Source organism: Suillus clintonianus (genome assembly GCF_016758775.1).
Source record: "Suillus clintonianus strain FC179 chromosome Unknown DEU56scaffold_8, whole genome shotgun sequence".
NCBI classification, from domain to species: Eukaryota; Fungi; Basidiomycota; class Agaricomycetes; order Boletales; family Suillaceae; genus Suillus; species Suillus clintonianus.
This window is the reverse complement of record NW_024539232.1, coordinates 348,014-368,237: the sequence shown is the minus strand read 5'-3', so window position 1 is coordinate 368,237 and position 20,224 is coordinate 348,014. Positions and strand designations below refer to the sequence as shown.

Here is a 20,224-nt window from a genome sequence, read left to right as displayed (position 1 = left end):
GTTCGAATGATTTTACGTAGGTGATACAGTCGTTCACGCAAGGTCGCATCTAAATTACTCATGGTGACCAACTTTGCGCGGGATCCCAGGATGCACTGATCCAGTACGATATTCAATGCGTCAAACAACGCTTGAGTTGATGAAAGAGCATAAACAAAACACGCTAAACGATAATCTAAACCCCGCTTGTACCCTCTCCCGTACAACTTCAGAGCATGAGAAATGTTGCCAAACCAAATACAATCGCAATAGCCAGCCACATGAACAACGATGAAGACCTTTCAAATTTATGTTGCAACGCCAACCTCGCAACAACCAGCTGAGAGGGAGGGCCTTTAGCACCAGCTTCATCGATGGCAGCGATTTCTTCAGCGGTGAGTGGGGCTTCAGGATCTAAATCAGAATAACGTCGCATTTCATTATCTGAGACATACGAAGATCTTCAACGGCGAAGTACTCCTGAAGGCGTTCCTTGCTCCGACTCGTCCTTCAGTGATGGAAGTGAGATGAGAAACGAGAATTATGCGGAAAGTGGATAGACACACGTGACAATCGCTACGCCTTTACTTCTGACCCAGGAAAAGATCACCTGATTAGGGGTTGCGCCAATACGCTTAGCAGCGGCGTTGACAACCGCATCGACTGGTCCCCCAGGATTCTGCGTAATAGAGCTGCCCGCGAAGACAATCAGTATGACTCGGAGGCGGACTCTTAGGAGCAGTCCTCACTTCAAACTTCCATATGCTTCCACTATAATATTCTGTTTTACGCAATATTCAATCAAAGCTTTGTGCGAAGCATAGTTGTAAGGGTGGAATTTGATCTGCATGATAAAGCTTGTCAGTTGTACTGAGAGTAAGTGTCTAGAAGAATTTACTTGGTTGACAGCAGGTTTCGTAACCGCAGTCTTCAGGAGTTTCTGAAGGTCCTCTAGAGTAAAATTGCTAACGCCGATACTCCTGATAACCGTGAAGACCAGCGAATCCCATTCGAGCCGAAAAGGGCACACCTTGTTAATCCATCTGTCTTCATCTTCTCAAATTCTCGCCACCCAGACTCAAAGTCAGAAAAGAGCTGCGGAAAGTGCACAAGATACAAATCAACATAAGAAAGGCCAATCTGAGCAAGCATATGATTGAGTTCCTGTAGCAACTCGTGAGTGGTATGTGAGCACTAACCTTGTTCAGACTTTGTTGAATAGCCTGCCGCGGTGATCCAGCAAAGCTGTATTTGGTAGTGATATACAAACTCGAACGAGGAAGACCACTCTCTTTGATAGCCAGGCCTACATAGCTTTCTGTCTGATAATCTTATACCAGTGCAAATTTCGAAATATAAGGTTCTATTAAATGATTGTTGCAGTTAGAAATAACATACACTGTGCAGTATCGATATGGGAGAATCCATTCTCGATAGCCTGGCCCACGTAGTCTGTGACATCCTTGAATTTCATGGTGGACCCCGTGCCAAAGGCTATTGTGGGTAACTGGGACGCGCACAGAACATATCAGGTCTTGACACGGTGATACAAACTTTCATGAAGCGACGCATTACCTGGTTTCCATCGTTGAGAGTGACGGTGCCAAATGGCATAGCGGAAAGAGACTCGACGGTGGTGAGAGAAATGGTCGAGCTTCAGGTCGCATATATATATAGCCTGAGTACATGAGTTCTCTCTGGCGTTTCAGCATTTCGCCTTAACCGTGACGGCACCCCGGAGGCCGATCTCGTGATTCTCGTAGGGGCGCACCATTATGTGACGGATGTGAAGGAGCACGTGACGGTGATGGCTCGCTATAGCTACATAGAAGTTGGCGTGGTCCGAGTCAGCAAATTAGCTGAGGTGGATGAGTATAGAAATCAGAAACGCTGCAGGCATACCCCATTTGCCCTAAGATTATACTTCAAACCCCGCGCGTGCCTGATAATCTAAAGACTAATGCTACAATTTGAAAAACCCTCGAAAGGGATGATTGACTCATCTAAGTATCTCCCAATTTGCCAGTCCTACTGGATAACTCCCGTACAACCCCAAAACACGAAAAACTTGATCAAGCCAAACATAACCGCAACAGCCAGCCCCACGCACAGCAATGGAGCCTTTTCAAATAATTCGTGTTGCATTGCTAGCCTCGCGACAAGTAGCCGGGAGGGAGGGCCTTTAGCACCGGCTTCGTCAATGGCAGCGATTTCTTCATATGTAAGCGGGGCTGCACGATTTAAATAAGTTAAGATAATGTCACATTTAGATTCATGGTTCGACACATACGAAGATCTTCCACGGCGAGATACTCTTGAAGGCGCTCCTTGGTTCGACTCGTCCTTCAATTGCAAGAGCAACATAAGATACGAGGATTATCTGCAGGGCAGATAGACATACGTGACAATTGCTACACCTTTACTTCTGACCCAGGAAAAGATCACCTGGTTAGGGGTTGCGCCAATACGCTTGGCAGCGGCGTTGACAACCGCATCGACTGGTCCTCCAGGATTTTGCGTAATAGAGCTGCCCGCGAAGACAATCAGTATGACTCGGAGCGGCGAACTATTAAGAGCGGTCCTCACTTCAAACTCCCATATGCTTCCACTATAATATTCTGTTTTACGCAATATTCAATCAAAGCTTTGTGCGAAGCATAGTTGTAAGGGTGGAATTTGATCTGCATGATAAAGCTCGTCGGTTGTGATGAGGGTAAGTGTCTAGAAGAATTTACTTGGTTAACAGTAGGTTTCGTGACCGCAGTCTTCAGGAGTTTCTGAAGGTCCTCTATGGCAAAGTTGCTGACGCCAATGCTCCTGATAACTATGAGGACCAGAGAAACACGTTCAAGTCACAAAGAGCACACCTTGCTAATCCATCTTTCTTCATCTTCTCAAATTCTTGCCACCCAGACTCAAGATCAGGCAAGGCAAGCGGCATGTGTACCATATACATGTCAACATAAGAAAGGCCAATCTCAACAAGCATATCATTGAGTTTTCCGGGGTTTGCTTACGCGCGAGTAATGTGATTACTGACCTTGTTTAGACTTTGTTGAATAGCCTGCCGTGGTGTCCCAGTAGCGCTGTATTTAGTGGTGATATAGAGACTCGAGCGAGGAAGACCGCTCTCCTTGATAGCGAGGCCCACGTAAGTTTCTGTTTGATAATCTTATACCAGTGCAAATTTCGAAACATGAGGTTCTATTCAATGATTGTTGCAGTTAGAAATAACATACACTGTGCGGTATCGATATGGGAAAATCCACTCTCTATTGCCTGGCCCACGTAGTCTGTGACATCCCTAAATTTCATGGTGGACCCCGTGCCAAAGGCTATTGTGGGGAACTGGGACGCGCAAAGAACATATCAGGTCGATACGGTGATACAAACTCCCATAAAATGGCATGTTACCTGATTTCCATCGTTGAGAGTGACAGTGCCAAACGGCATAGCTGGGAGTAGAAACGAACTTTCTTGAGGGAAGTGTGCGTGTACATGTGACTCTTGTTAGAGTGTGATTAGAGTTCGAAGACATGTCATCATCGTGAAACTATTTCGGTGCTTTTACTCGGCCGTTTATGGTTAATTGTCCTCTAGTGCTCAGATCAGACTCCATCGTCCCCACAACAATATGGAGAGCCCCGTCGCACCATTCATCCCCGTTCAGGAGTTTTCTCCAGAGCCAGACATGGTGATAGAAGACCAACGTGCGCAATCACCAATGCGAAAGCGAGCGCGCCATACTAGCAGCAATGACCTCACAGCATCCGAGTCTGACTGTTCTCTCGTCATTCCAGAGGAATCGAAGGTTCCCGTAAGGGACGATACATACTACATGGCCGACGGGAGCTGCGTTCTTCGTGTGCAGAACACGTTGTTTAAAGTATGATCTGAAGTGATATTCATGCCCGTGAGCTGAATAATTGGTGGTGTAGGTCCATCGCACAATCTTGTCCAAGGATCAGTCATCCTTTGGGCCTATGTTTACCCTCCCACAAGGAGAATTCACGGAAGAGGGGATGTCGGACGACTATCCCATCGTTATGCAGGGAGATACTGCGGAAGAGTTCAGACATTTCCTCTGGGCGCTCTATGCCTTGTGAGTGTTATCTAAGCGCCGGCAAGGTCCAGCCTTCTCAAACTCGAGTCTCGACTTATGACAGACCCTCGGAACTGCTGATAGTTCGGTCCCCAAAAGCCGATCTTAGCCGGCTAATAGACATTGCAAAGGTGTCCAGCAAGTACTCCTTCAAGTCCACAGAAACATGGGCATTGGACGCAATTCAAGAGTATCTTGAACGGAACACGTCCCCCCTGTTCAATGACAACCCTCTAATACGCATGTTCCCAACAATAAGCACTCGCTCTTCGGCTCTTTTGGAGAGTGAAGGCCAAATTGCGCGCCTGATCAGACTCGCTCAGATGTGTTCGCACTCACGTCTGATGGACACGATGATTCAACTTCTTCATAAGCTGATGTCAGGTTCTTTGCACTATTCATATCTGGCCATGACCCTCGCGGATGAGTTCGACATTAGGGACCTGCGAGGCGCGGCATATCTTGAAGTCATGCAGACATCAGTCTTTGTCTGCCCCGGAGATAGTAATGGTCATACATATGTGGAAGGTGACATTCAGGAAACGAGTGAGGGGCCGCAGCGGCTGGTGGTCAGCCCGGTACAGCAGCTCAGGCTTCTGTCGGGATATCACCGCCTTTCTAAGGCATGGGACCGGTTGCGTTCTGTTCCTCCGCAGTTCGATCATGCGCCGTCATGCGGTGCGACGTGGCACCAACATGGATGTACTCAGAGCTGGACAGACTTCTGGAAGGAGAAGACGAAGTCAGAAGGTGTGCTATCCCTTGGCTCCGCAAATGTTCTGGGGAGATTGGGGATTATTATCAAGGAGTTTGACAAGTGGGGATCTGCAACATATATGCACCACGATTGCAAGTCTGCGGCGAGACGCTCTATCCACGACAAGGTGAAGCAGATTCAGGAAGCACTGCCGGATTATTTCACAGGAGGTGGTGAACATTAACGTCCGTCTGACTTGATAGAGTACATTCCATACGTACTGCTAGATATCGTACAAGTTCTGCTTTTCAGTACGTTGAGGGAGGAGATTAATTGATACAAGGGAAACGGCCACGGCGTGAGTCAGTATTGCCCTTGTCGCCCTTTCCCGAGGGCGGTCCTCATGCTGCTGGAATTGGAATTCACATGGGCAATATTGCGCCTATTCCATGGACCATCTTGTATACGGTTTGCTTCATTTCCTATTGAGGTGCCCATCATGTTCTGTATCAAGTTCCCCACGTTGTCAGCTGAGGGCAGTTGCTCCTTTCCAATTTGAGAACCGTTTATAACGGCTTGCTGGAATATTTCATCCTCCTCCAGCTGCTGAACACGCTGTCGAAAGCCACGTAGTATTTCCTCGAACAACACTACCTCGAGCGATTAGCATAGAGAGCTAGTGAAACGAGGATGTTCAACACACGCTTCTGTTCCTGTGGATCGGTGGGACAGATGATCAAGGGATCTTTCAAGTTCTGAACTTCGTCATGTTTCGGCTCATCAAGTCTAAGGTTGGCAATCCACTTTCGCTCGAAAGAATCCTGATTCAATCCTGAGTCAGACAGAGACGTCTCATCGGGGCCGTATGCGGTTCCCACAGAACTTGCAGGAGAAGGAGGACGAATTACGGGAGAAGCATACGCAGGGTCGCCAGCGTGAATTTGTTGAGTGTGTGGCATCCCAAACCTGGTTACTGGTGCGAACGAAGCTGCATTATGAGTAAGTCTGAGTCAGATAATTAAGCAGGAGCTTGGTTACCTTGATGTTTGAAGGAGAGATGCGGGTGCAAGCAAGCCAAAATAACGCGGCACGCGATTTCGTTGATTAGCGTGTCTGTGACACGACCTAGCGTATCATTTGAAGCACACATACCAGAAACTCACTTATTTTTTACGCTTTACTCTATGCCCATCTGTGCCAGCACGAATGCAGCACAGTGCAAGGAGAGCGTCCATTTACACTGAATTTACACTCGTTCAACGGTTCAATTCTTGGTTGCTGGACGCGATGCGTGACGTCACGGGATATCCTATCTGGGTTGTTTGGCTGAGTAATGCACACGCCACTTAAATTCTTCGCGACGCGTCTGTCGCTTCCTTCATCTCCCCCACCACCAGACTCGGTTTTTCTGCCATTTCCTCCTGCTTTTTTCAAATATTTGAGGAGCAACTTACCATGGCTTTCGTGTTCAAGAGAGGTCAGTCGCCCCTAAGTGTGGTGTATGGTAGCTGATCTGCGTGTTTCTCTGCACAGATGGGTAAGCAAACGCGCGCGAGAACATTCATTTCATCATCTGACGCGTCATTCACGTGTAGCCGCAAAGAAGAAGTGAAATTTGACAAGGTATGTATCCGCTAAGCTGTGTAGTGCATCGCTCACCGCATTGTAGATCACGGCAAGGATAAACAAGCTCTGTTATGGCCTTGACCTCAACTATGTCGAGCCGATCGAGTTAGTCGACCGTTTCGTCACTCTTATGTATATCTAATTGCTCCACAGGGTTGCCAAAAAGGTCATTGCAGGTGTATACCAAGGTGTCACAACTGTCGAACTCGATGTAGGTGTTGACATGATATTTTGTCGCGTTCCCCCACTCACCTGAGATAGAACCTTGCCGCCGAGACGGCAGCATATCTTACTACGAAGCACCCTGATTACGCTGTCCTCGCTGCGCGTATCGCTATATCAAATCTCCACAAGGAGACCAAGAAGAACTTCTCCACTGTCGTGAAAGACCTCCATGAATATAGTATGTTTTCGCGTTTTTGGTGTTCAATTTGTATTTGACTTCTTCGTCAAGTCAATCCTAAGAATGGAAAGTCTGCCAGTTTGATTGCCGATGATGTATACGACGTCGTGCTAAAGAATGCTGCTCGTCTTGACTCTGCAATCATTTACGATCGTGACTTTAGCTACAACTAGTGAGCACCATCATCATACACGATGATATTGTACTGATTTTTTGTCAGCTTCGGGTTTAAGACCCTCGAACGGTCGTACCTTCTCAGGATCAATGGCCGTGTTGCCGAACGTCCCCAACATATGATCATGCGTGTCGCTGTAGGCATCCACAAGACTGATATCGAGAGTGTCATTGAGACATACAACCTTATGTCTGAACGATTCTTTACGCACGCGTCACCAACTCTGTTCAATGCTGGCACTCCTCACCCCCAACTAAGCTCGTGCTTCTTGGTTTGCATGAAAGACGACTCCATAGAGGGTATCTATGATACCCTCAAGACTTGTGCCATGATCAGCAAGACCGCAGGTGGAATTGGCTTGAGCATTCATTGTATTCGTGCTACTGGGTGCGTTCATTTCAATCGTGACATTGCTTCATTTATAACATCTGCCCCTTGCAGCTCGTACATTGCTGGAACAAATGGCTACTCGAACGGTATTGTCCCTATGCTCCGCGCGTATGATGCCACGGCACGCTATGTCGATCAAGGTGGCAACAAGCGACCGGGAGCTTTCGCGATTTATCTTGAACCATGGCATCCTGATGTGTTTGATTTCCTCGACCTGAGGAAGAACCATGGTAAAGAGGAGTCACGCGCCCGTGATTTGTTCTACGCGCTGTGGATTTGTGACCTGTTGTATGTATTCGACCATCATCTTGTCATCACTCTAACTTTCCTTTATCAGTATGAAACGCGTCGAGTCTAATGAAAATTGGTCACTGTTCTGCCCCAACGAAGCGCCTGGTCTTCACGAGGTTCACGGCGAGGAATTCGAAGCCCTCTATGAGAAGTACGAGAAAGAGGGGCGCGCCCACAAGGTCGTTCCAGCTCAGAAGCTGTGGTATGCTATTCTTGAAGCTCAGATTGAGACTGGTGGACCTTTCATGGTCTACAAAGACGCCGCTAACCGTATGTCAATGTCATTCGTTGCACTTTCCTTGCTCACAATCATCCGTAGGCAAATCGAACCAAAAGAACTTGGGCACCATCAAGTCATCCAACTTGTGCACTGAGATCATAGAGTACTCGTCGCCAGAGGAAACCGCTGTCTGTAACCTTGCCTCGCTCGCCCTGCCTACTTTCATCTCGAACGGCAAATACGATTTCCAAAAGCTTCATGACGTTGCAAAGGTCGTCACCCGCAACCTCAATCGCATCATCGATGTAAATTATTACCCCGTTCCGGAGGCTCGCACTTCCAACATGCGCCATCGCCCCATTGGTCTCGGTGTACAGGGTCTCGCAGATGCTTTCATGATTCTCCGTCTGCCATTTGACTCACCCGAGGCAAGGCAACTCAATCTCCAGATCTTTGAGACCATCTATCATGCCGGACTCGAGGCCAGCTGTGAGGAAGCTGAAAGGGATGGACCATACGAGACTTTCAGGGGTAGTCCCGCCGATCTCGGTCAATTGCAATATGATCTCTGGGGTGTCACGCCCACTGACCTCTGGGACTGGACGAGTCTCAAGGAAAAGATCGCACACACTGGATTGCGTAATTCGTTGTTGGTTGCACCCATGCCAACTGCATCAACCAGTCAAATTCTCGGTTTCAATGAATGTTTCGAGCCCTACACTAGGTACGTTCGACTGCCTTGTCACGTTCTGCAAGCTGACATGTCCGATCAGTAATATCTACACTCGTCGTGTTCTTGCTGGTGAATTCCAGGTCGTATGTCCCTGGTTGCTCAGGGATCTTGTCGACCGTGGGCTCTGGAATGATGACATGAAGAACATGATCATTGCTCATAATGGCTCCGTCGCCAACATTCCCAGCATACCCACCGATATCAAAGCTATTTACAAAACCGTTTGGGAGATCTCGCAGAAAAAAGTCATCGACCTGGCTGCCGACCGTGGAGCGTTCATTTGCCAAAGCCAGAGTCTGAATATTCACTTGCAGTCGCCTACCATAGGCCAGCTGACGAGTATGCACTTCTATGGGTGGAAGAAAGGCCTTAAGACTGGCATGTACTATTTGCGCACTCGTCCAGCGGCGCAAGCCGTTCAGTTCACTGTCGACCAGAGCGTGCTCAAAGCAGCCAAGGCGCAACAGGGCGAATCCGACAAGGCTGCCACTGGCATTCCTACACCTTCCGCATCTCCATCCCCTCTTCGTCGAGTCCCTCCACCATCCAATTCGAACGACAACCCTGTTGCGTCCAGTTCGTCGGGGCCCAGTGAAGCTACCGACGTCGACCCCGAGTACGCCGCTGCCCTTCAGCGTCAAAGGGATCGTGAACTTGAAGAGGCAAAAATGTTGTGCTCGCTAGAGAACAAGGAGGCCTGTCTCATGTGCTCTGGTTGATGGAGCGGGCATGTAGTTGATGTGGTCCAATATTCATTTGCATCGTCGAAAGTTATTCATCCTGGTTTGTTTGTTACCCGCATTTTGTTTACATTTCTAGGCACGATTGTATACCAGCTGTTGTAATTGTAATGAAATAGATGGATTTCGGTCTGTCAGCATACGAATGGATCTCTGAGATAGTCATAAGTGCCAAGGACAATAAGGATATCCGTACCAATATTAATGATTTAAACTGCATGCAATGTAAATAACAAGATAATGTTCTATGTACATGTGGTATATAATACAACACCATCACACCTACACTGTCATCCAAACTGACAGTAATATTACACCCACTGAATCTAAGGCCATGACTATAGTCGATTGACAGTCAGGATCGCAATGCGTCCATCTTGTGCAATGGCATGATTAATTCCTGGATGGCAAGTCAAGAATGACCACGTAGAGGAAAGGGTATTGCTGACCTTTGTATCCTGGTTCGAGTAGGCCTCTCCGCCACTCCACATCAGCCTGCCACCACCTGCCATTCCAGTGGCTGACGGATGTGGCGGCTTCGACGAGAAAATCACGACCGATGTTATATCCATCCGGAATAATCATATGGTTTTTAGTGGAGTCCTACCAGAGGTGAAATAAGGTTCTCAAGTTCTACTAGCGTTCTGCTCACCATTTCCTTGGAGACACTAAGAATCGAGTGTCAGTAGCCGCGACTAGAAGTGAGGTGGTGCTTACGCCAAAAACCACGCTCCGGTGTCGATTTCTGTGCCATTCTGCTTCCAGGCACGGAAGTGGTTTCCTCCTGAACACCGAATCATGAAAGATTTGATGAAACGTGGAGGAAGGACGAACCTGCTATACTTTCCCAGCAAGTTCCCCACTTAGGGAAGTAGTGTTGCCTTGCCAGAATATGCTCGGATTTCTGGCTGTCGCCGTCACCGAGGTCTGCCTTGTGAACATGACCATAATGGAGTCCTAAACACTCCTCAGAAAACCCAATGGACCTTGCAGGGCGCATCAATAAGGTTCGAACATACAGTTCAAGGTGGCTCACTTATAGTACAGACGGAAGCCAGCATCTGTCAATATGAAGGGATCTGACTGGTTGGATATGATGACATTTAGCGGTTCCCCGTATCTGGGAGTCGTGAACTGCAAGCAAGCGTGACGGAGATCTTATAAGTACGCGATGTACTTACGTCTAGAAACCGTCCACCATTGAGACGCGGATCGGTCCAACCAATCTCAGCTTTTGGAAGATCTAATGTAGTCCCAAAGATGGATTGCAGGGTATCCATAAAACGGGTGGGGAGTACCAGGGCACTGGCCTGAGAGGCAGCCAGGCCCATAACCAGAAGAACGACGGTAACAGACTTGACCATGACGGGACTGAACCAAATAACTTCAGTCTTCAGGACAAGAACCCGCAGGTCCTGGTTGACCGTGGTAAGCGCGGCCTCGTGGACCGCCTTGATGTGAACCGAGTGCAGCGCGAGCCAATGCGAGCGCCCGGCGAGCGATGAGACAAGCACGTGGGTGCCATGATAGGCCCGGGTTTGGACCCGTGATTGGCGCTTTGAACTTCTGCGCTTCCACCACAACGAATCACGTCGTCAATATTCGACATGTCCAACACTGAAAGGACTGAATTCGACGAACACGTCAACACTGGTTTTGTCATTAATGATCGCAGTGAATTCGAAGACGAAAGCGAAAACGACGATGCCGATGCCGATACTGCTTCTCAGCGCTCAATTTCTCTTTCATCTCCTCCACATTCGCCAGTACACGATCCCAATACTGCTCTACGCGCTCAAGATTTCTTTGCTAGACGTGGATCGCAGGATGACTCTATAGAGATTGACTTCAACTCAGAAACGGACGATGTAAGCGACTCCTTCAGCGAGAGGGACGCTCGACGTGCTAGTTCGATTACATCTGCGGCTCCTTCTGCAGCTCTGTTTGACGAATCGAAATACAACATGGCACATGCTGTGACTTATCCGCCAACTCCTTCGTCGGGTGCAACGGATGTAGATTCATTCACTTCTGCAGCTTCTTCGTATTCGAAGAAAGCACGGCCGGAGTCCATGTTGCTACAACCCCCGGAAGGCCCATTAGTCCTGGGCATTGCACTTGTAGATTTTAATCATCTGGTATGATGATTAAGCGTACCTCGTCACTTGGGAAGCTCATATATATGTAACTCAGGTTGGTCCGAAGATCGAGTTTTGCCATGGCGATATTTTCCAGGATGAAGAGATCGTCAAGATACTTCCTTTCCTGGCTCTTCCAGACGGTGCACATCTGGTAATCCCAATGAAGCTTGTGCAGAACTTGCTCTCATGAACACCTTCATGCAGTCGCTGGAAGATTATTCTTATTTTCATTTAGTTCCAAATGCTCCAATACCGACCACGATTTTTGGCATCTCGTGCGGATTAATCTAAATTATATGCGTGCTGGGCCCTGACTTTTGGGCCACAGATGCAATCGCCAAATACCGGCCTCTGTTCTACTTGTTAAAGACGTAGATGTAACTCGCTCAATTGTTCAAAAGGCTGTCGTGGTCCTGGCATCAAAGCCGGTCTTTGGCCCCATTCGGTAAGTCTGCAACGCTGCACACATACCCCTTTGACTATATGCCTTGTTAGGGACCGCTTAGGTGTTGTCACACGCGCACTATTTGAGCAACGGTGAGCTTGGGTGTTACCTCGATGGGCCAAACCTTACTTTGCCTCATAAGCGACTTCTCGGATACCAGTATTCTGGTAGAATTCGGCGCGTCGTTGGAGATCTCCCTCCGTACACAGCTAACGGAAAGCGGATTATACATTGGTGTGTCTGGAGAGCTCATCGAGACGTTTTGTCATATCTGATTTTCTTGTATTCATGCAGGCACAAGCATGTAAGTTGCGCAGTACTGACCATCCTGAGAAGCTGACGAGGGTAGTCGGGAGTTTGTCCACACCTTCCGCCATCGCACGCTTGTTCTATTGAAAGCCCTGATGTGTCAGAAAAAGGTTTGTGATAACCATCGAAAACACGGGCCATATTGAATATATCCTAGATTATGTTCTTTGGTCACCCAGTGGAACGATTGTGTACTTACCAGTACTCGCTCATATCATTAATCCCTGGTAATGATCACTGCATTATTTCTGTTCCTGACCCTCAAATTCGTATGCAGGCTTATTGCAAACACTGGAGGATTCCGGATCCCCGCCCCTCGCCGCACGTGCACCAACACTTTCGTGCCCACAGTCGTTACGAACTTCAGATCGTAAAAGTATGATGGCATACATGGGTTTACCACTAGATATTTTCGGGAAGGTATGGCCTGCGCTGCACATTAGTGTACAAAGCTGACCATGAGGTCTAGGACGCGTTCTTTCAACCATATTTGCCCTTGCAACAGCTGGACCTTCTAAAGGATTCAGAAGGCTGGCTATGCGGGAGCACGAACTCCATCGTGACTCAACAAAAGGAGGTTGAATTGCTTATCAACGTCGGTCATCAGATATCACCGAAGCAGCTCGATCCTCACCTTTCATCTATAGACTGAAACAGCATTACTAGAGTTTCGAAATCCTGCGTTGGAGCGGCTAATGGGCCTGACAGCCGCCGACCGAAAATGGATGGATGAGATCGTTCGAGACGTCAATGATGCTTGGGATGATGCAGATCCAACAAAGCCTGCAATGCAGTGTGTCACCTTGTACAATTGCCTGGTTCCGGTTTTAACATGTTTGACAGCTTCAAAGGCAGTGATGATTACCTGCGAGCCAAGGTTGCGCTAGCTTATGCGTCCGATTCGCCTTGACTTATATTTTGCAGTTCGAAGAGTACGTTTCCGCTGCACTCGCATCTGTTCGATATCGGGAGTTCCTTGCGAAAGGGAAAGTGAACAATGTGATCATTACTGGAACAGGTAAGTGTCGAGGGTGTACAATAACAACCAACACTCATGATATTTGTGCAGGAGGAGATGATAACTCGATCGACGATTTCAATCCCCTTTGGATCGCTGAGTTCACCAAGACGAATGCATATGATGTGTGGCAGAGGTCTACAGACCCTATGCTTTTCGACATCGTCGAGCCACGGTTGGAAAACTTGTTTCAAAGATTTTTTTCCAAAAACTTAGTTTAATTCTGACAGTCACCCATGCAACGAGAAACCCTCTGTCGTCGGAGACATCGGAATTCGGCTGTCCGAAGGACTTCAAGAGCTGAAACTGGAACAACAACTAGCTCCGACCCGAGAAGCCATCTCACGCACCATCACCGCTAGCTCGACGAACTTCTTCAAAGCGGTCGAAGGTGTCCGTGGGCGGTGGCAGCAACGCACCACCAGTTCTGCTTCGTTCAACTCCGATCTTACGAGCAGCACGTATGAGTCCCCGGTGGAGGTCTCAAAATCGGAATTGGGACTGTCTTCGCCCCCCGCTTCTGAAGGGAACAAGCTTACCCCCAATATCACCAGACAGACGTCGAGAGAGTCCGCATCAGGTACATCTATGCGGCCCGTAAGCGTTGCGCAAGCCGCATCGGACGCGAAGGTAGCATTGGGAAACTGGGGCGCAGGTATACAGTCTTTCTGGTCCGGTCGCGCTTCACGGTTTTCCATGTCTCGCTCGAGCATAGCGAGTGTAGCATCCACAGATTCGTTATCTAATTCCAGCACAGTACAACTTCCAACATCACCGATATCGCCATCGCACTCGCGCCCAAGCGTGGGTACGGTGGAGGAGGAATCGGAACATGATTTGGATCACAAGGGATACGAGTCGCAAGAGCCAGGTGGGATCGCTCTTTGAACTAGTTTTGGACCTCGTCGCGCATAGACCTCTGTACTTCATTGCATCACAGATACAGTTCACGCAGTGTTCGTAATTGACATGGATCAAAGACCCAATCGTTTATCACGAGGCTTACTATGGCGTGGACGGGAGTATCCCAATGGTCTGTCGGGTTCTTGACACCAAAGATACTCTTTGATCGTACGTTGGTGGCAACCCCTGTTTGTTGCTTCAGTGCGACTTTTCTAGTATGATGTTGTGCCAGAGTCCATGGCATCGAGACAGTAAATTTTGTATTCATTTCAGTGGGTTGTATGTGCATTATATTGTTGGTCACATTAGTGTATATAATAGAGGAGGTCTGATCAGCAGACACGATACAAGTATGCCCGCATCACGTGACCCAACCAAGTACTGTCTGACTTCGAGATAAACTTTTCACGATTCCCATTCCGAGGCTTCACCTTAATACGCCAGGCGATCCGCAATGTCCGACAAGCTCCTGATCCACTTCTGATCAATGTTAATTAGTATGCGCGGCTCACCAAACATAATAAAAACACTCACAATTACAGCTAAACTTTCTTTATGCGCGTGAAAGAGTTCTTGGAGTTGTCCGAGTGAGAATGTACGCTAACATCCCGAGCTCGCGAACAGGCTCGACGGTCTTGCCGATGTCGTGGATCCCATTTCTCCAAAGAAACATATTCTGCTTAGTGTTAGTGTCAATCTCACTGCGATATTCCCGGGCCTTTTCCTGCAGTGTTCTTCAACATGATAGTTCACACACGGCTACAATCTCAAGGACTCGTGAATTCACTCCATGATGCCGCTCTCATGCCTCAGGCCCTCACTGCTACTAGTTCTTACTACATATACAAGTTCAGCGCTCACTATACCATTTCTTCTCCGGGTGTCAGTGCTCGAATTCTATGTCCGTGCGTATTGCAATTCAAACATATCCACCTAGATTTTATACTCATGAAAGGCACAGGGTCGTCTTCGCCCAATTGCCACGGCGCTCTTCGGCTTCATCCTCCCTGCGTTCTTGACCAATGACAGTCCTCGCGTAACTGATCATGATAGCATAGCAGATAGGGTGCAAAAGTGTCGAGCGGCCTTGCAGAGCTGTCCCCCCGGTCATCCTGATCGACCAGCGTCTCTCTACAATCTTGCCAAGAGCCTTCAAAACAGATTCGAGCATCGGGGCGTCCCGTCTGACCTTGATGAGGCCATCGAGCTCCATCGGGCTGCACTACTCCTTCGTCCCCCTGGTCATTCCAATCGATCACAGTCTCTCAACAATCTTGTCACCGGCCTTCAAAACAGATTTAAGCAGCGGGGCGTCCCATCTGACCTTGATGAGGCCATCGAGCTCCATCGGGCTGCACTACTCCTTTATCCCCCCAGTCATTCTGATCGCTCAATAACTCTCAATAACCTTGCCCTGAGCCTTATAAACAGATTCGAGCAGCGGGGCGTCCAGTCTGACCTTGATGAGGCCATAGAGCTCAACCGGGCTGCACTACTCCTTCATCCCCCCGGTAATTCTAATCGATCAACGTCTCTCAACAATCTTGCCGCCGGCCTTCAAAACAGATTTAAGCAGCGGGGTGTCCCGTCTGACCTTAATGAGGCCATCGAGCTCCATCGGGCTGCACTACTCCTTCGTCCCCCCGGTCATTCTGATCGATCAGCATCTCTCAATAACCTTGCCCTGAGCCTTCAGCAAAGATTTAAACAGCGGGGTGTCCAGCCTGACCTTGATGAGGCCATAGAGCTCCATCGGGCTGCACTACTCCTTCGTCCCCCCGGTCATCCTCATCGATCAGCGTCTCTCAACCATCTTGCCAACAGCCTTGAGAATTTATTCGAGCAGCGGGGCGTCCCGTCCGACCTTGATGAGGCCATCGAGCTCTATCGGGCTGCACTACTCCTTCATCCCCCTGGTCATTCCAATCGATCAGGGTCTCTCAATGATCTTGCCACCGGCCTTCAAAACAGATTTAAGCAGCGGGGCGTCCCGTCTGACCTTGATGAGGCCATCGAGCTCCATCGGGCTGCACTACTTCTTCGTCCCCCCGGTCATTCTAATCGATCAACAACTCTCAATAACCTTGCCCTGAGCCTTATAAACAGTTTCGAGCTGCGGGGCGTCCAGTCTGACCTTGATGAGGCCATAGAGCTCAACCGGGCTGCACTACTCTTTCATCCCCCTGGTCATCCTGATCGATCAGCGTCTCTCAACAATCTTGCCGCCGGCCTTCAAAACAGATTTAAGCAGCGGGGCGTCCCGTCTGACCTTGATGAGGCCATCGAGCTCCATCGGGCTGCACTACTCCTTCGTCCCCCCGGTCATTCTGATAGATCAGCATCTCTCAACAATCTTGCCACCGGTCTTCGAAACAGATTCGGGCATCGGGGCATCCCGTCTGACCTTGATGAGGCCATCGAGCTCCATCGGGCTGCACTACTTCTTCGTCCCCCCGGTCATTCTAATCGATCAATAACTCTCAATAATCTTGCCACCGGCCTTCAAAACAAATTCAAGCAACGGGGCGTCCCGTCTGACCTTGATGAGGCCATCGAGCTCCATCAGGCTGCACTACTCCTTCGTCCCCCCGGTCATTCTGATCGATCAATAACTCTCAATAATCTTGCCCTGAGCCTTCGTCACAGATTCGAGCAGCGGGGCGTCTCGTCTGACCGTGATGAAGCATTTAGGCTGTATGTGCAACTCTCCTACCTATCTCATGCAGTCTCCCATGGGGATCTTACTGCTGCCAAGTCATGGGCCACCTCTGCCGAAGAGACGAACCATGACTCTGCATTACTTGCCTATCAAACTGCGTTGAAATTCCTGGATCAGCATGTTACTATGTTACCGTCTTCTCCACATCTATTTGATGTCGTCAGGATGGCCACAGCTTCACTTCCCATGGACGCTTTCTCGTGCAGTGTTCGTCATGGTGCACTGACAACTGCTATAGAACTGGTGGAGCAAGGCCGTGCCATATTCTGGACCCAGTTGGCACGCTTACGCTCACCGCTCGATGAACTTTCCCTGTCCGGTGACACCGGCGCAGCCTTGGCGAATGAGTTGAAGCAGCTGAATTTTGGCCTTCGTAGCGCGCTTGATCGGTGTACCGAAGAGCGGTCCCCACAAATCCCACAACTGACCATGCAATGGAATGATGTCGTCTCCCGCGTCCGCATGCTGCCTGACTTTTCTCGGTTTTTCCTGCCTCCCCTTTTCTCCAACCTGCAGAAGGCTGCTGAAGGAGGCCCTGTCATCATCGTCAATGCAAGCCAATATGGCTGTGACGCCTTGATTGTCTTCAGTGCACAAGATCCTGTCCACGTTCCACTCGATATCCCGCAGACTGAAGTCTCCGAGTTGTCTTCAGAATTCCAGTCCCTCGCAGAGCAATTTGGTTCTTCTGATCGTCAAAACAAACTCGTCAGCATCCTCCGCAAGCTTTGGGATTGTGTTGTTGATCCCGTGGTCCGAGCTCTAAGGGCGTTCAAAATTCGCCGTGGCTCGCGTATCTGGTGGTGCCCTACTGCTGAGTTCACGCTTCTTCCTCTACATGCAGCAGGACCGTACGAGAAGAACAAAAACAACTTATCTCAAATTTATATCTCCTCTTACACCCCCACTTTAGCGACACTCATTCGGGCGAGACAGCGAGTTTCTCAAGAGGTGTCCACACAACATTTTGTTGCTATCGGTCAAGCGAATCCGGACAGAGGGGAGGAACTCCATCATGTCGCTCTCGAGTTAGCCATTGCCGCTCGGCGTCTCGGGCCCATCGTCTCCTTCACATCACTCGAGGATAACGACGCAACAATCCAGGGTGCACTTGATGCACTAAATCATAATCAGTGGCTCCATCTAGCTTGCCATGGAATGCCACATCGGACGCAATCGTTTGACTCTTCCTTCGCAATGCGCGATGGGCCGTTGATGATCAAGGAAATCATCCGGTCTAACTGGCAGAACCTGGAGTTTGCATTCTTATCGGCTTGCCACACTACCGTGGGCCATGAGAAGAGCTCCGACGAGGTGATACATCTCGCTGCGGTGATGCAATTCTCTGGATTTCGCAGTGTGATAGGTTCCATGTGGTCTGTCGACGATGCGGTTGCACGACAGGTTGTGTCCGTTTTTTACCGCAACCTGGTCGATGGTTCAGGGAGATTGGACTGCACACGGGCTGCGGTAGCGTTGCACAAGGCTGTGAAATCATTGCGCAAGAAGATTCCACTAGAACAACAGATCGCGTTTGTTCATATAGGTGTCTAGTTTGATTTATTCGTCATGTTATTGCATTCTATGTTATCCTGATTGCTTTCATTATCCTGTTGTCCCACCTAGATCCCAGTTATTCAAATAATGTCTGCACGATACTCTGTTTTTTTCCCGTTGTGTACTAGTACTGCAAGCACCGATCCATTGAATGATTATATATTGCTTTGTCAAACATACAATATACTCGCCTGAGTCAGAGTAGAACATCAAAGGAGTTCGAGTGGAGCGCGCGACGCGAATTGGTTCCGCGGGATCAAACGCTTCGTCCTTACATGTGGTAGATGCGCGGCTCACCAAACATAACAAAAACACTCACGATTACAGCTAAACTTTCTTTATGCGCGTGAAAGAGTTCTTGGAGTTGTCCGAGTGAGAATGTACGCCAACATCCGGCAGTGCAAGATCCAGATTCTCCACACTTGAAATAAAACTGGTCGACGCGAGCACCGACAGTCGACTTCTCACGAAGTAGCCCCTGCTGTGGATGATGACCAGTGGCGGATATCAAATCGTGGTCATCGCAACGTAGACAAATATACCACCTGCTGTAGAGACTAACGTCTCAAATTCATCCTCTGATGGCCAAGGCATAGGGGGCCGGCCGAAAACAGTAGGGCGACCTATGCGTGGTTTGTCCAGATGATCGCCGTCAAGATACCTCCTCGAATGTGGGGGAAAGGTAGTGCCAGTTGGGACGCGATGGCAGGAATAATTGCGCCGGCAGCCGTAGCGCTTTGTACATGTTTCTGCGAGAAGAACAGCAGGCCTTTCGGCTGCTTTCATCTTCTCAACAGTGGTGAACGCGATGGACGTTTTCCCCACACCGGCAAGACCGTTGAACGAAACGCTTGTCGGATCATGTTGATCGAGGACTTGTCTTGGGCTCTCGAGAAGCGCAATACGTGTGTTCTCCATGCATCGTGAGTGGGGCTGACGATATAAATGCCGTTGTGGTCTACGACGTCCCGTAGACTTCCATGCGTCGTTAGGATATTGAGCGGTGTGCTTGAAGGTTAACTTAGTACGAGTCAGGATTGGTGAACTGGGAAGACACCTACTGAAATCTACTATGAGGGAGTTTGAGAGCCTCGGTGCAGAATGGGACTCGATTCCGGTAATCGCTGACCTTGGGCGGCGTCCAGACCACATGCGTTGGAAAGCGCCAGCTTGGTAGGAATTGTGTTTGATCGCCTTCTATCTTTGCTCCCGCGGATCTTTCCTGTATCCACCCAAGAAGAGATCTTGTAGGAACCAGGCAGTGTTGGCAGGCATTAGTGCTGTAAATGGGTGGGGAACTGATAGAGTCGGAGCGGCCCATTAACTCCTATTAATCAAATCCAATTGATATCGAAGATGTTTCACTCCAACTTGATCACCGTGTCGTCACACACACACTGGCTCTCTGCAGCACAAGGCAATATGCATTGTCTACAGTATGGACCAGGCACCGGTTAGGTACAAATGAAACTCCCGTGCCTACACGGAGAAGCGCTGCATAGCTCAGAGCAATATCCCATGCAATCATGGAAGGTGCACGGCCTCCAATTGCATATAAAACGTCCTGTAGTGACTAAGTTCACCAAATTAGCTGTATGGTGATCGATCAAACGAAGTAGGCACCTTCGATGTGAAACCTTGTGAAGCGTGCGCCAAAAGGCCTTGGGAAACAGAGCAACGTACTGATCCAAATAAAGACCCAATGGTCGTCCAGGACATGAACGGCGCACGATAACGGGGTTGACGACGCAGGCTGGAACCAGATGTACATCACGC

At 49.0% G+C, this 20,224-nt stretch overlaps 8 protein-coding genes across 8 annotated transcripts; 4 read left to right on the top strand and 4 right to left on the bottom strand.

Annotated features, from left to right (window-relative positions):
- Window positions 1-331: 331 nt before the first annotated feature.
- Window positions 332-1,593, bottom strand: DEU56DRAFT_721353 (Aldo/keto reductase; the record flags this gene model as incomplete). The annotated part of the gene is made up of 9 exons (XM_041347696.1): window positions 332-384; window positions 435-487; window positions 546-671; window positions 729-823; window positions 878-959; window positions 1,010-1,119; window positions 1,179-1,309; window positions 1,378-1,486; window positions 1,555-1,593. Coding segments are annotated over 9 exons (798 nt in total), but the record flags the coding sequence as incomplete, so codon positions are not given.
- A 207-nt stretch (window positions 1,594-1,800) lies between these two features.
- On the bottom strand, window positions 1,801-3,522 carry DEU56DRAFT_551346 (NADP-dependent oxidoreductase domain-containing protein). Its single transcript, XM_041346759.1, has 8 exons — window positions 3,394-3,522; window positions 3,219-3,327; window positions 3,020-3,150; window positions 2,847-2,956; window positions 2,566-2,796; window positions 2,381-2,506; window positions 2,270-2,322; window positions 1,801-2,210 (listed from the first exon to the last, which is right to left on the bottom strand). Exons 1-8 carry the CDS (start codon window positions 3,430-3,432, stop codon window positions 2,008-2,010), a joined length of 1,002 nt encoding a protein of 333 aa, XP_041213208.1. The 5' UTR covers window positions 3,433-3,522; the 3' UTR covers window positions 1,801-2,007.
- Window positions 3,523-3,580: 58 nt separating this feature from the next.
- Window positions 3,581-5,284, top strand: DEU56DRAFT_551453 (uncharacterized protein). The gene is made up of 3 exons (XM_041346760.1): window positions 3,581-3,865; window positions 3,918-4,081; window positions 4,146-5,284. The coding sequence occupies exons 1-3, from the start codon at window positions 3,614-3,616 to the stop codon at window positions 5,020-5,022; spliced, it is 1,293 nt and encodes a 430-aa protein (XP_041213207.1). The 5' UTR covers window positions 3,581-3,613; the 3' UTR covers window positions 5,023-5,284.
- Window positions 5,056-6,044, bottom strand: DEU56DRAFT_551299 (uncharacterized protein). Its single transcript, XM_041346758.1, has 3 exons — window positions 5,817-6,044; window positions 5,482-5,766; window positions 5,056-5,428 (listed from the first exon to the last, which is right to left on the bottom strand). Exons 1-3 carry the CDS (start codon window positions 5,926-5,928, stop codon window positions 5,142-5,144), a joined length of 684 nt encoding a protein of 227 aa, XP_041213206.1. The 5' UTR covers window positions 5,929-6,044; the 3' UTR covers window positions 5,056-5,141.
- Window positions 6,045-6,168: 124 nt separating this feature from the next.
- DEU56DRAFT_777859 (ribonucleotide reductase) lies at window positions 6,169-9,493 on the top strand. Its single transcript, XM_041351796.1, has 11 exons — window positions 6,169-6,255; window positions 6,373-6,401; window positions 6,448-6,509; window positions 6,558-6,615; window positions 6,666-6,807; window positions 6,859-6,979; window positions 7,028-7,369; window positions 7,424-7,660; window positions 7,710-7,933; window positions 7,983-8,607; window positions 8,657-9,493. Exons 1-11 carry the CDS (start codon window positions 6,234-6,236, stop codon window positions 9,333-9,335), a joined length of 2,541 nt encoding a protein of 846 aa, XP_041213205.1. The 5' UTR covers window positions 6,169-6,233; the 3' UTR covers window positions 9,336-9,493.
- Window positions 9,400-10,867, bottom strand: DEU56DRAFT_777850 (uncharacterized protein). The gene is made up of 7 exons (XM_041351795.1): window positions 10,538-10,867; window positions 10,393-10,490; window positions 10,191-10,342; window positions 10,074-10,140; window positions 10,009-10,024; window positions 9,806-9,959; window positions 9,400-9,756 (listed from the first exon to the last, which is right to left on the bottom strand). The coding sequence occupies exons 1-7, from the start codon at window positions 10,718-10,720 to the stop codon at window positions 9,695-9,697; spliced, it is 732 nt and encodes a 243-aa protein (XP_041213204.1). The 5' UTR covers window positions 10,721-10,867; the 3' UTR covers window positions 9,400-9,694.
- A 96-nt stretch (window positions 10,868-10,963) lies between these two features.
- On the top strand, window positions 10,964-14,180 carry DEU56DRAFT_960230 (transport protein Avl9-domain-containing protein; the record flags this gene model as incomplete). The annotated part of the gene is made up of 16 exons (XM_041359315.1): window positions 10,964-11,494; window positions 11,550-11,648; window positions 11,702-11,772; window positions 11,826-11,942; window positions 11,993-12,034; window positions 12,085-12,176; window positions 12,237-12,246; window positions 12,292-12,361; window positions 12,409-12,478; window positions 12,529-12,671; window positions 12,721-12,846; window positions 12,899-13,044; window positions 13,095-13,128; window positions 13,176-13,269; window positions 13,321-13,444; window positions 13,500-14,180. 16 exons carry the CDS (start codon window positions 10,964-10,966, stop codon window positions 14,155-14,157), a joined length of 2,427 nt encoding a protein of 808 aa, XP_041213203.1. The 3' UTR covers window positions 14,158-14,180.
- A 768-nt stretch (window positions 14,181-14,948) lies between these two features.
- Window positions 14,949-18,624, top strand: DEU56DRAFT_551106 (CHAT domain-containing protein). The gene is made up of 3 exons (XM_041346757.1): window positions 14,949-15,077; window positions 15,134-16,063; window positions 16,739-18,624. Exons 1-3 carry the CDS (start codon window positions 15,072-15,074, stop codon window positions 18,443-18,445), a joined length of 2,643 nt encoding a protein of 880 aa, XP_041213202.1. The 5' UTR covers window positions 14,949-15,071; the 3' UTR covers window positions 18,446-18,624.
- Window positions 18,625-20,224: the final 1,600 nt, after the last annotated feature.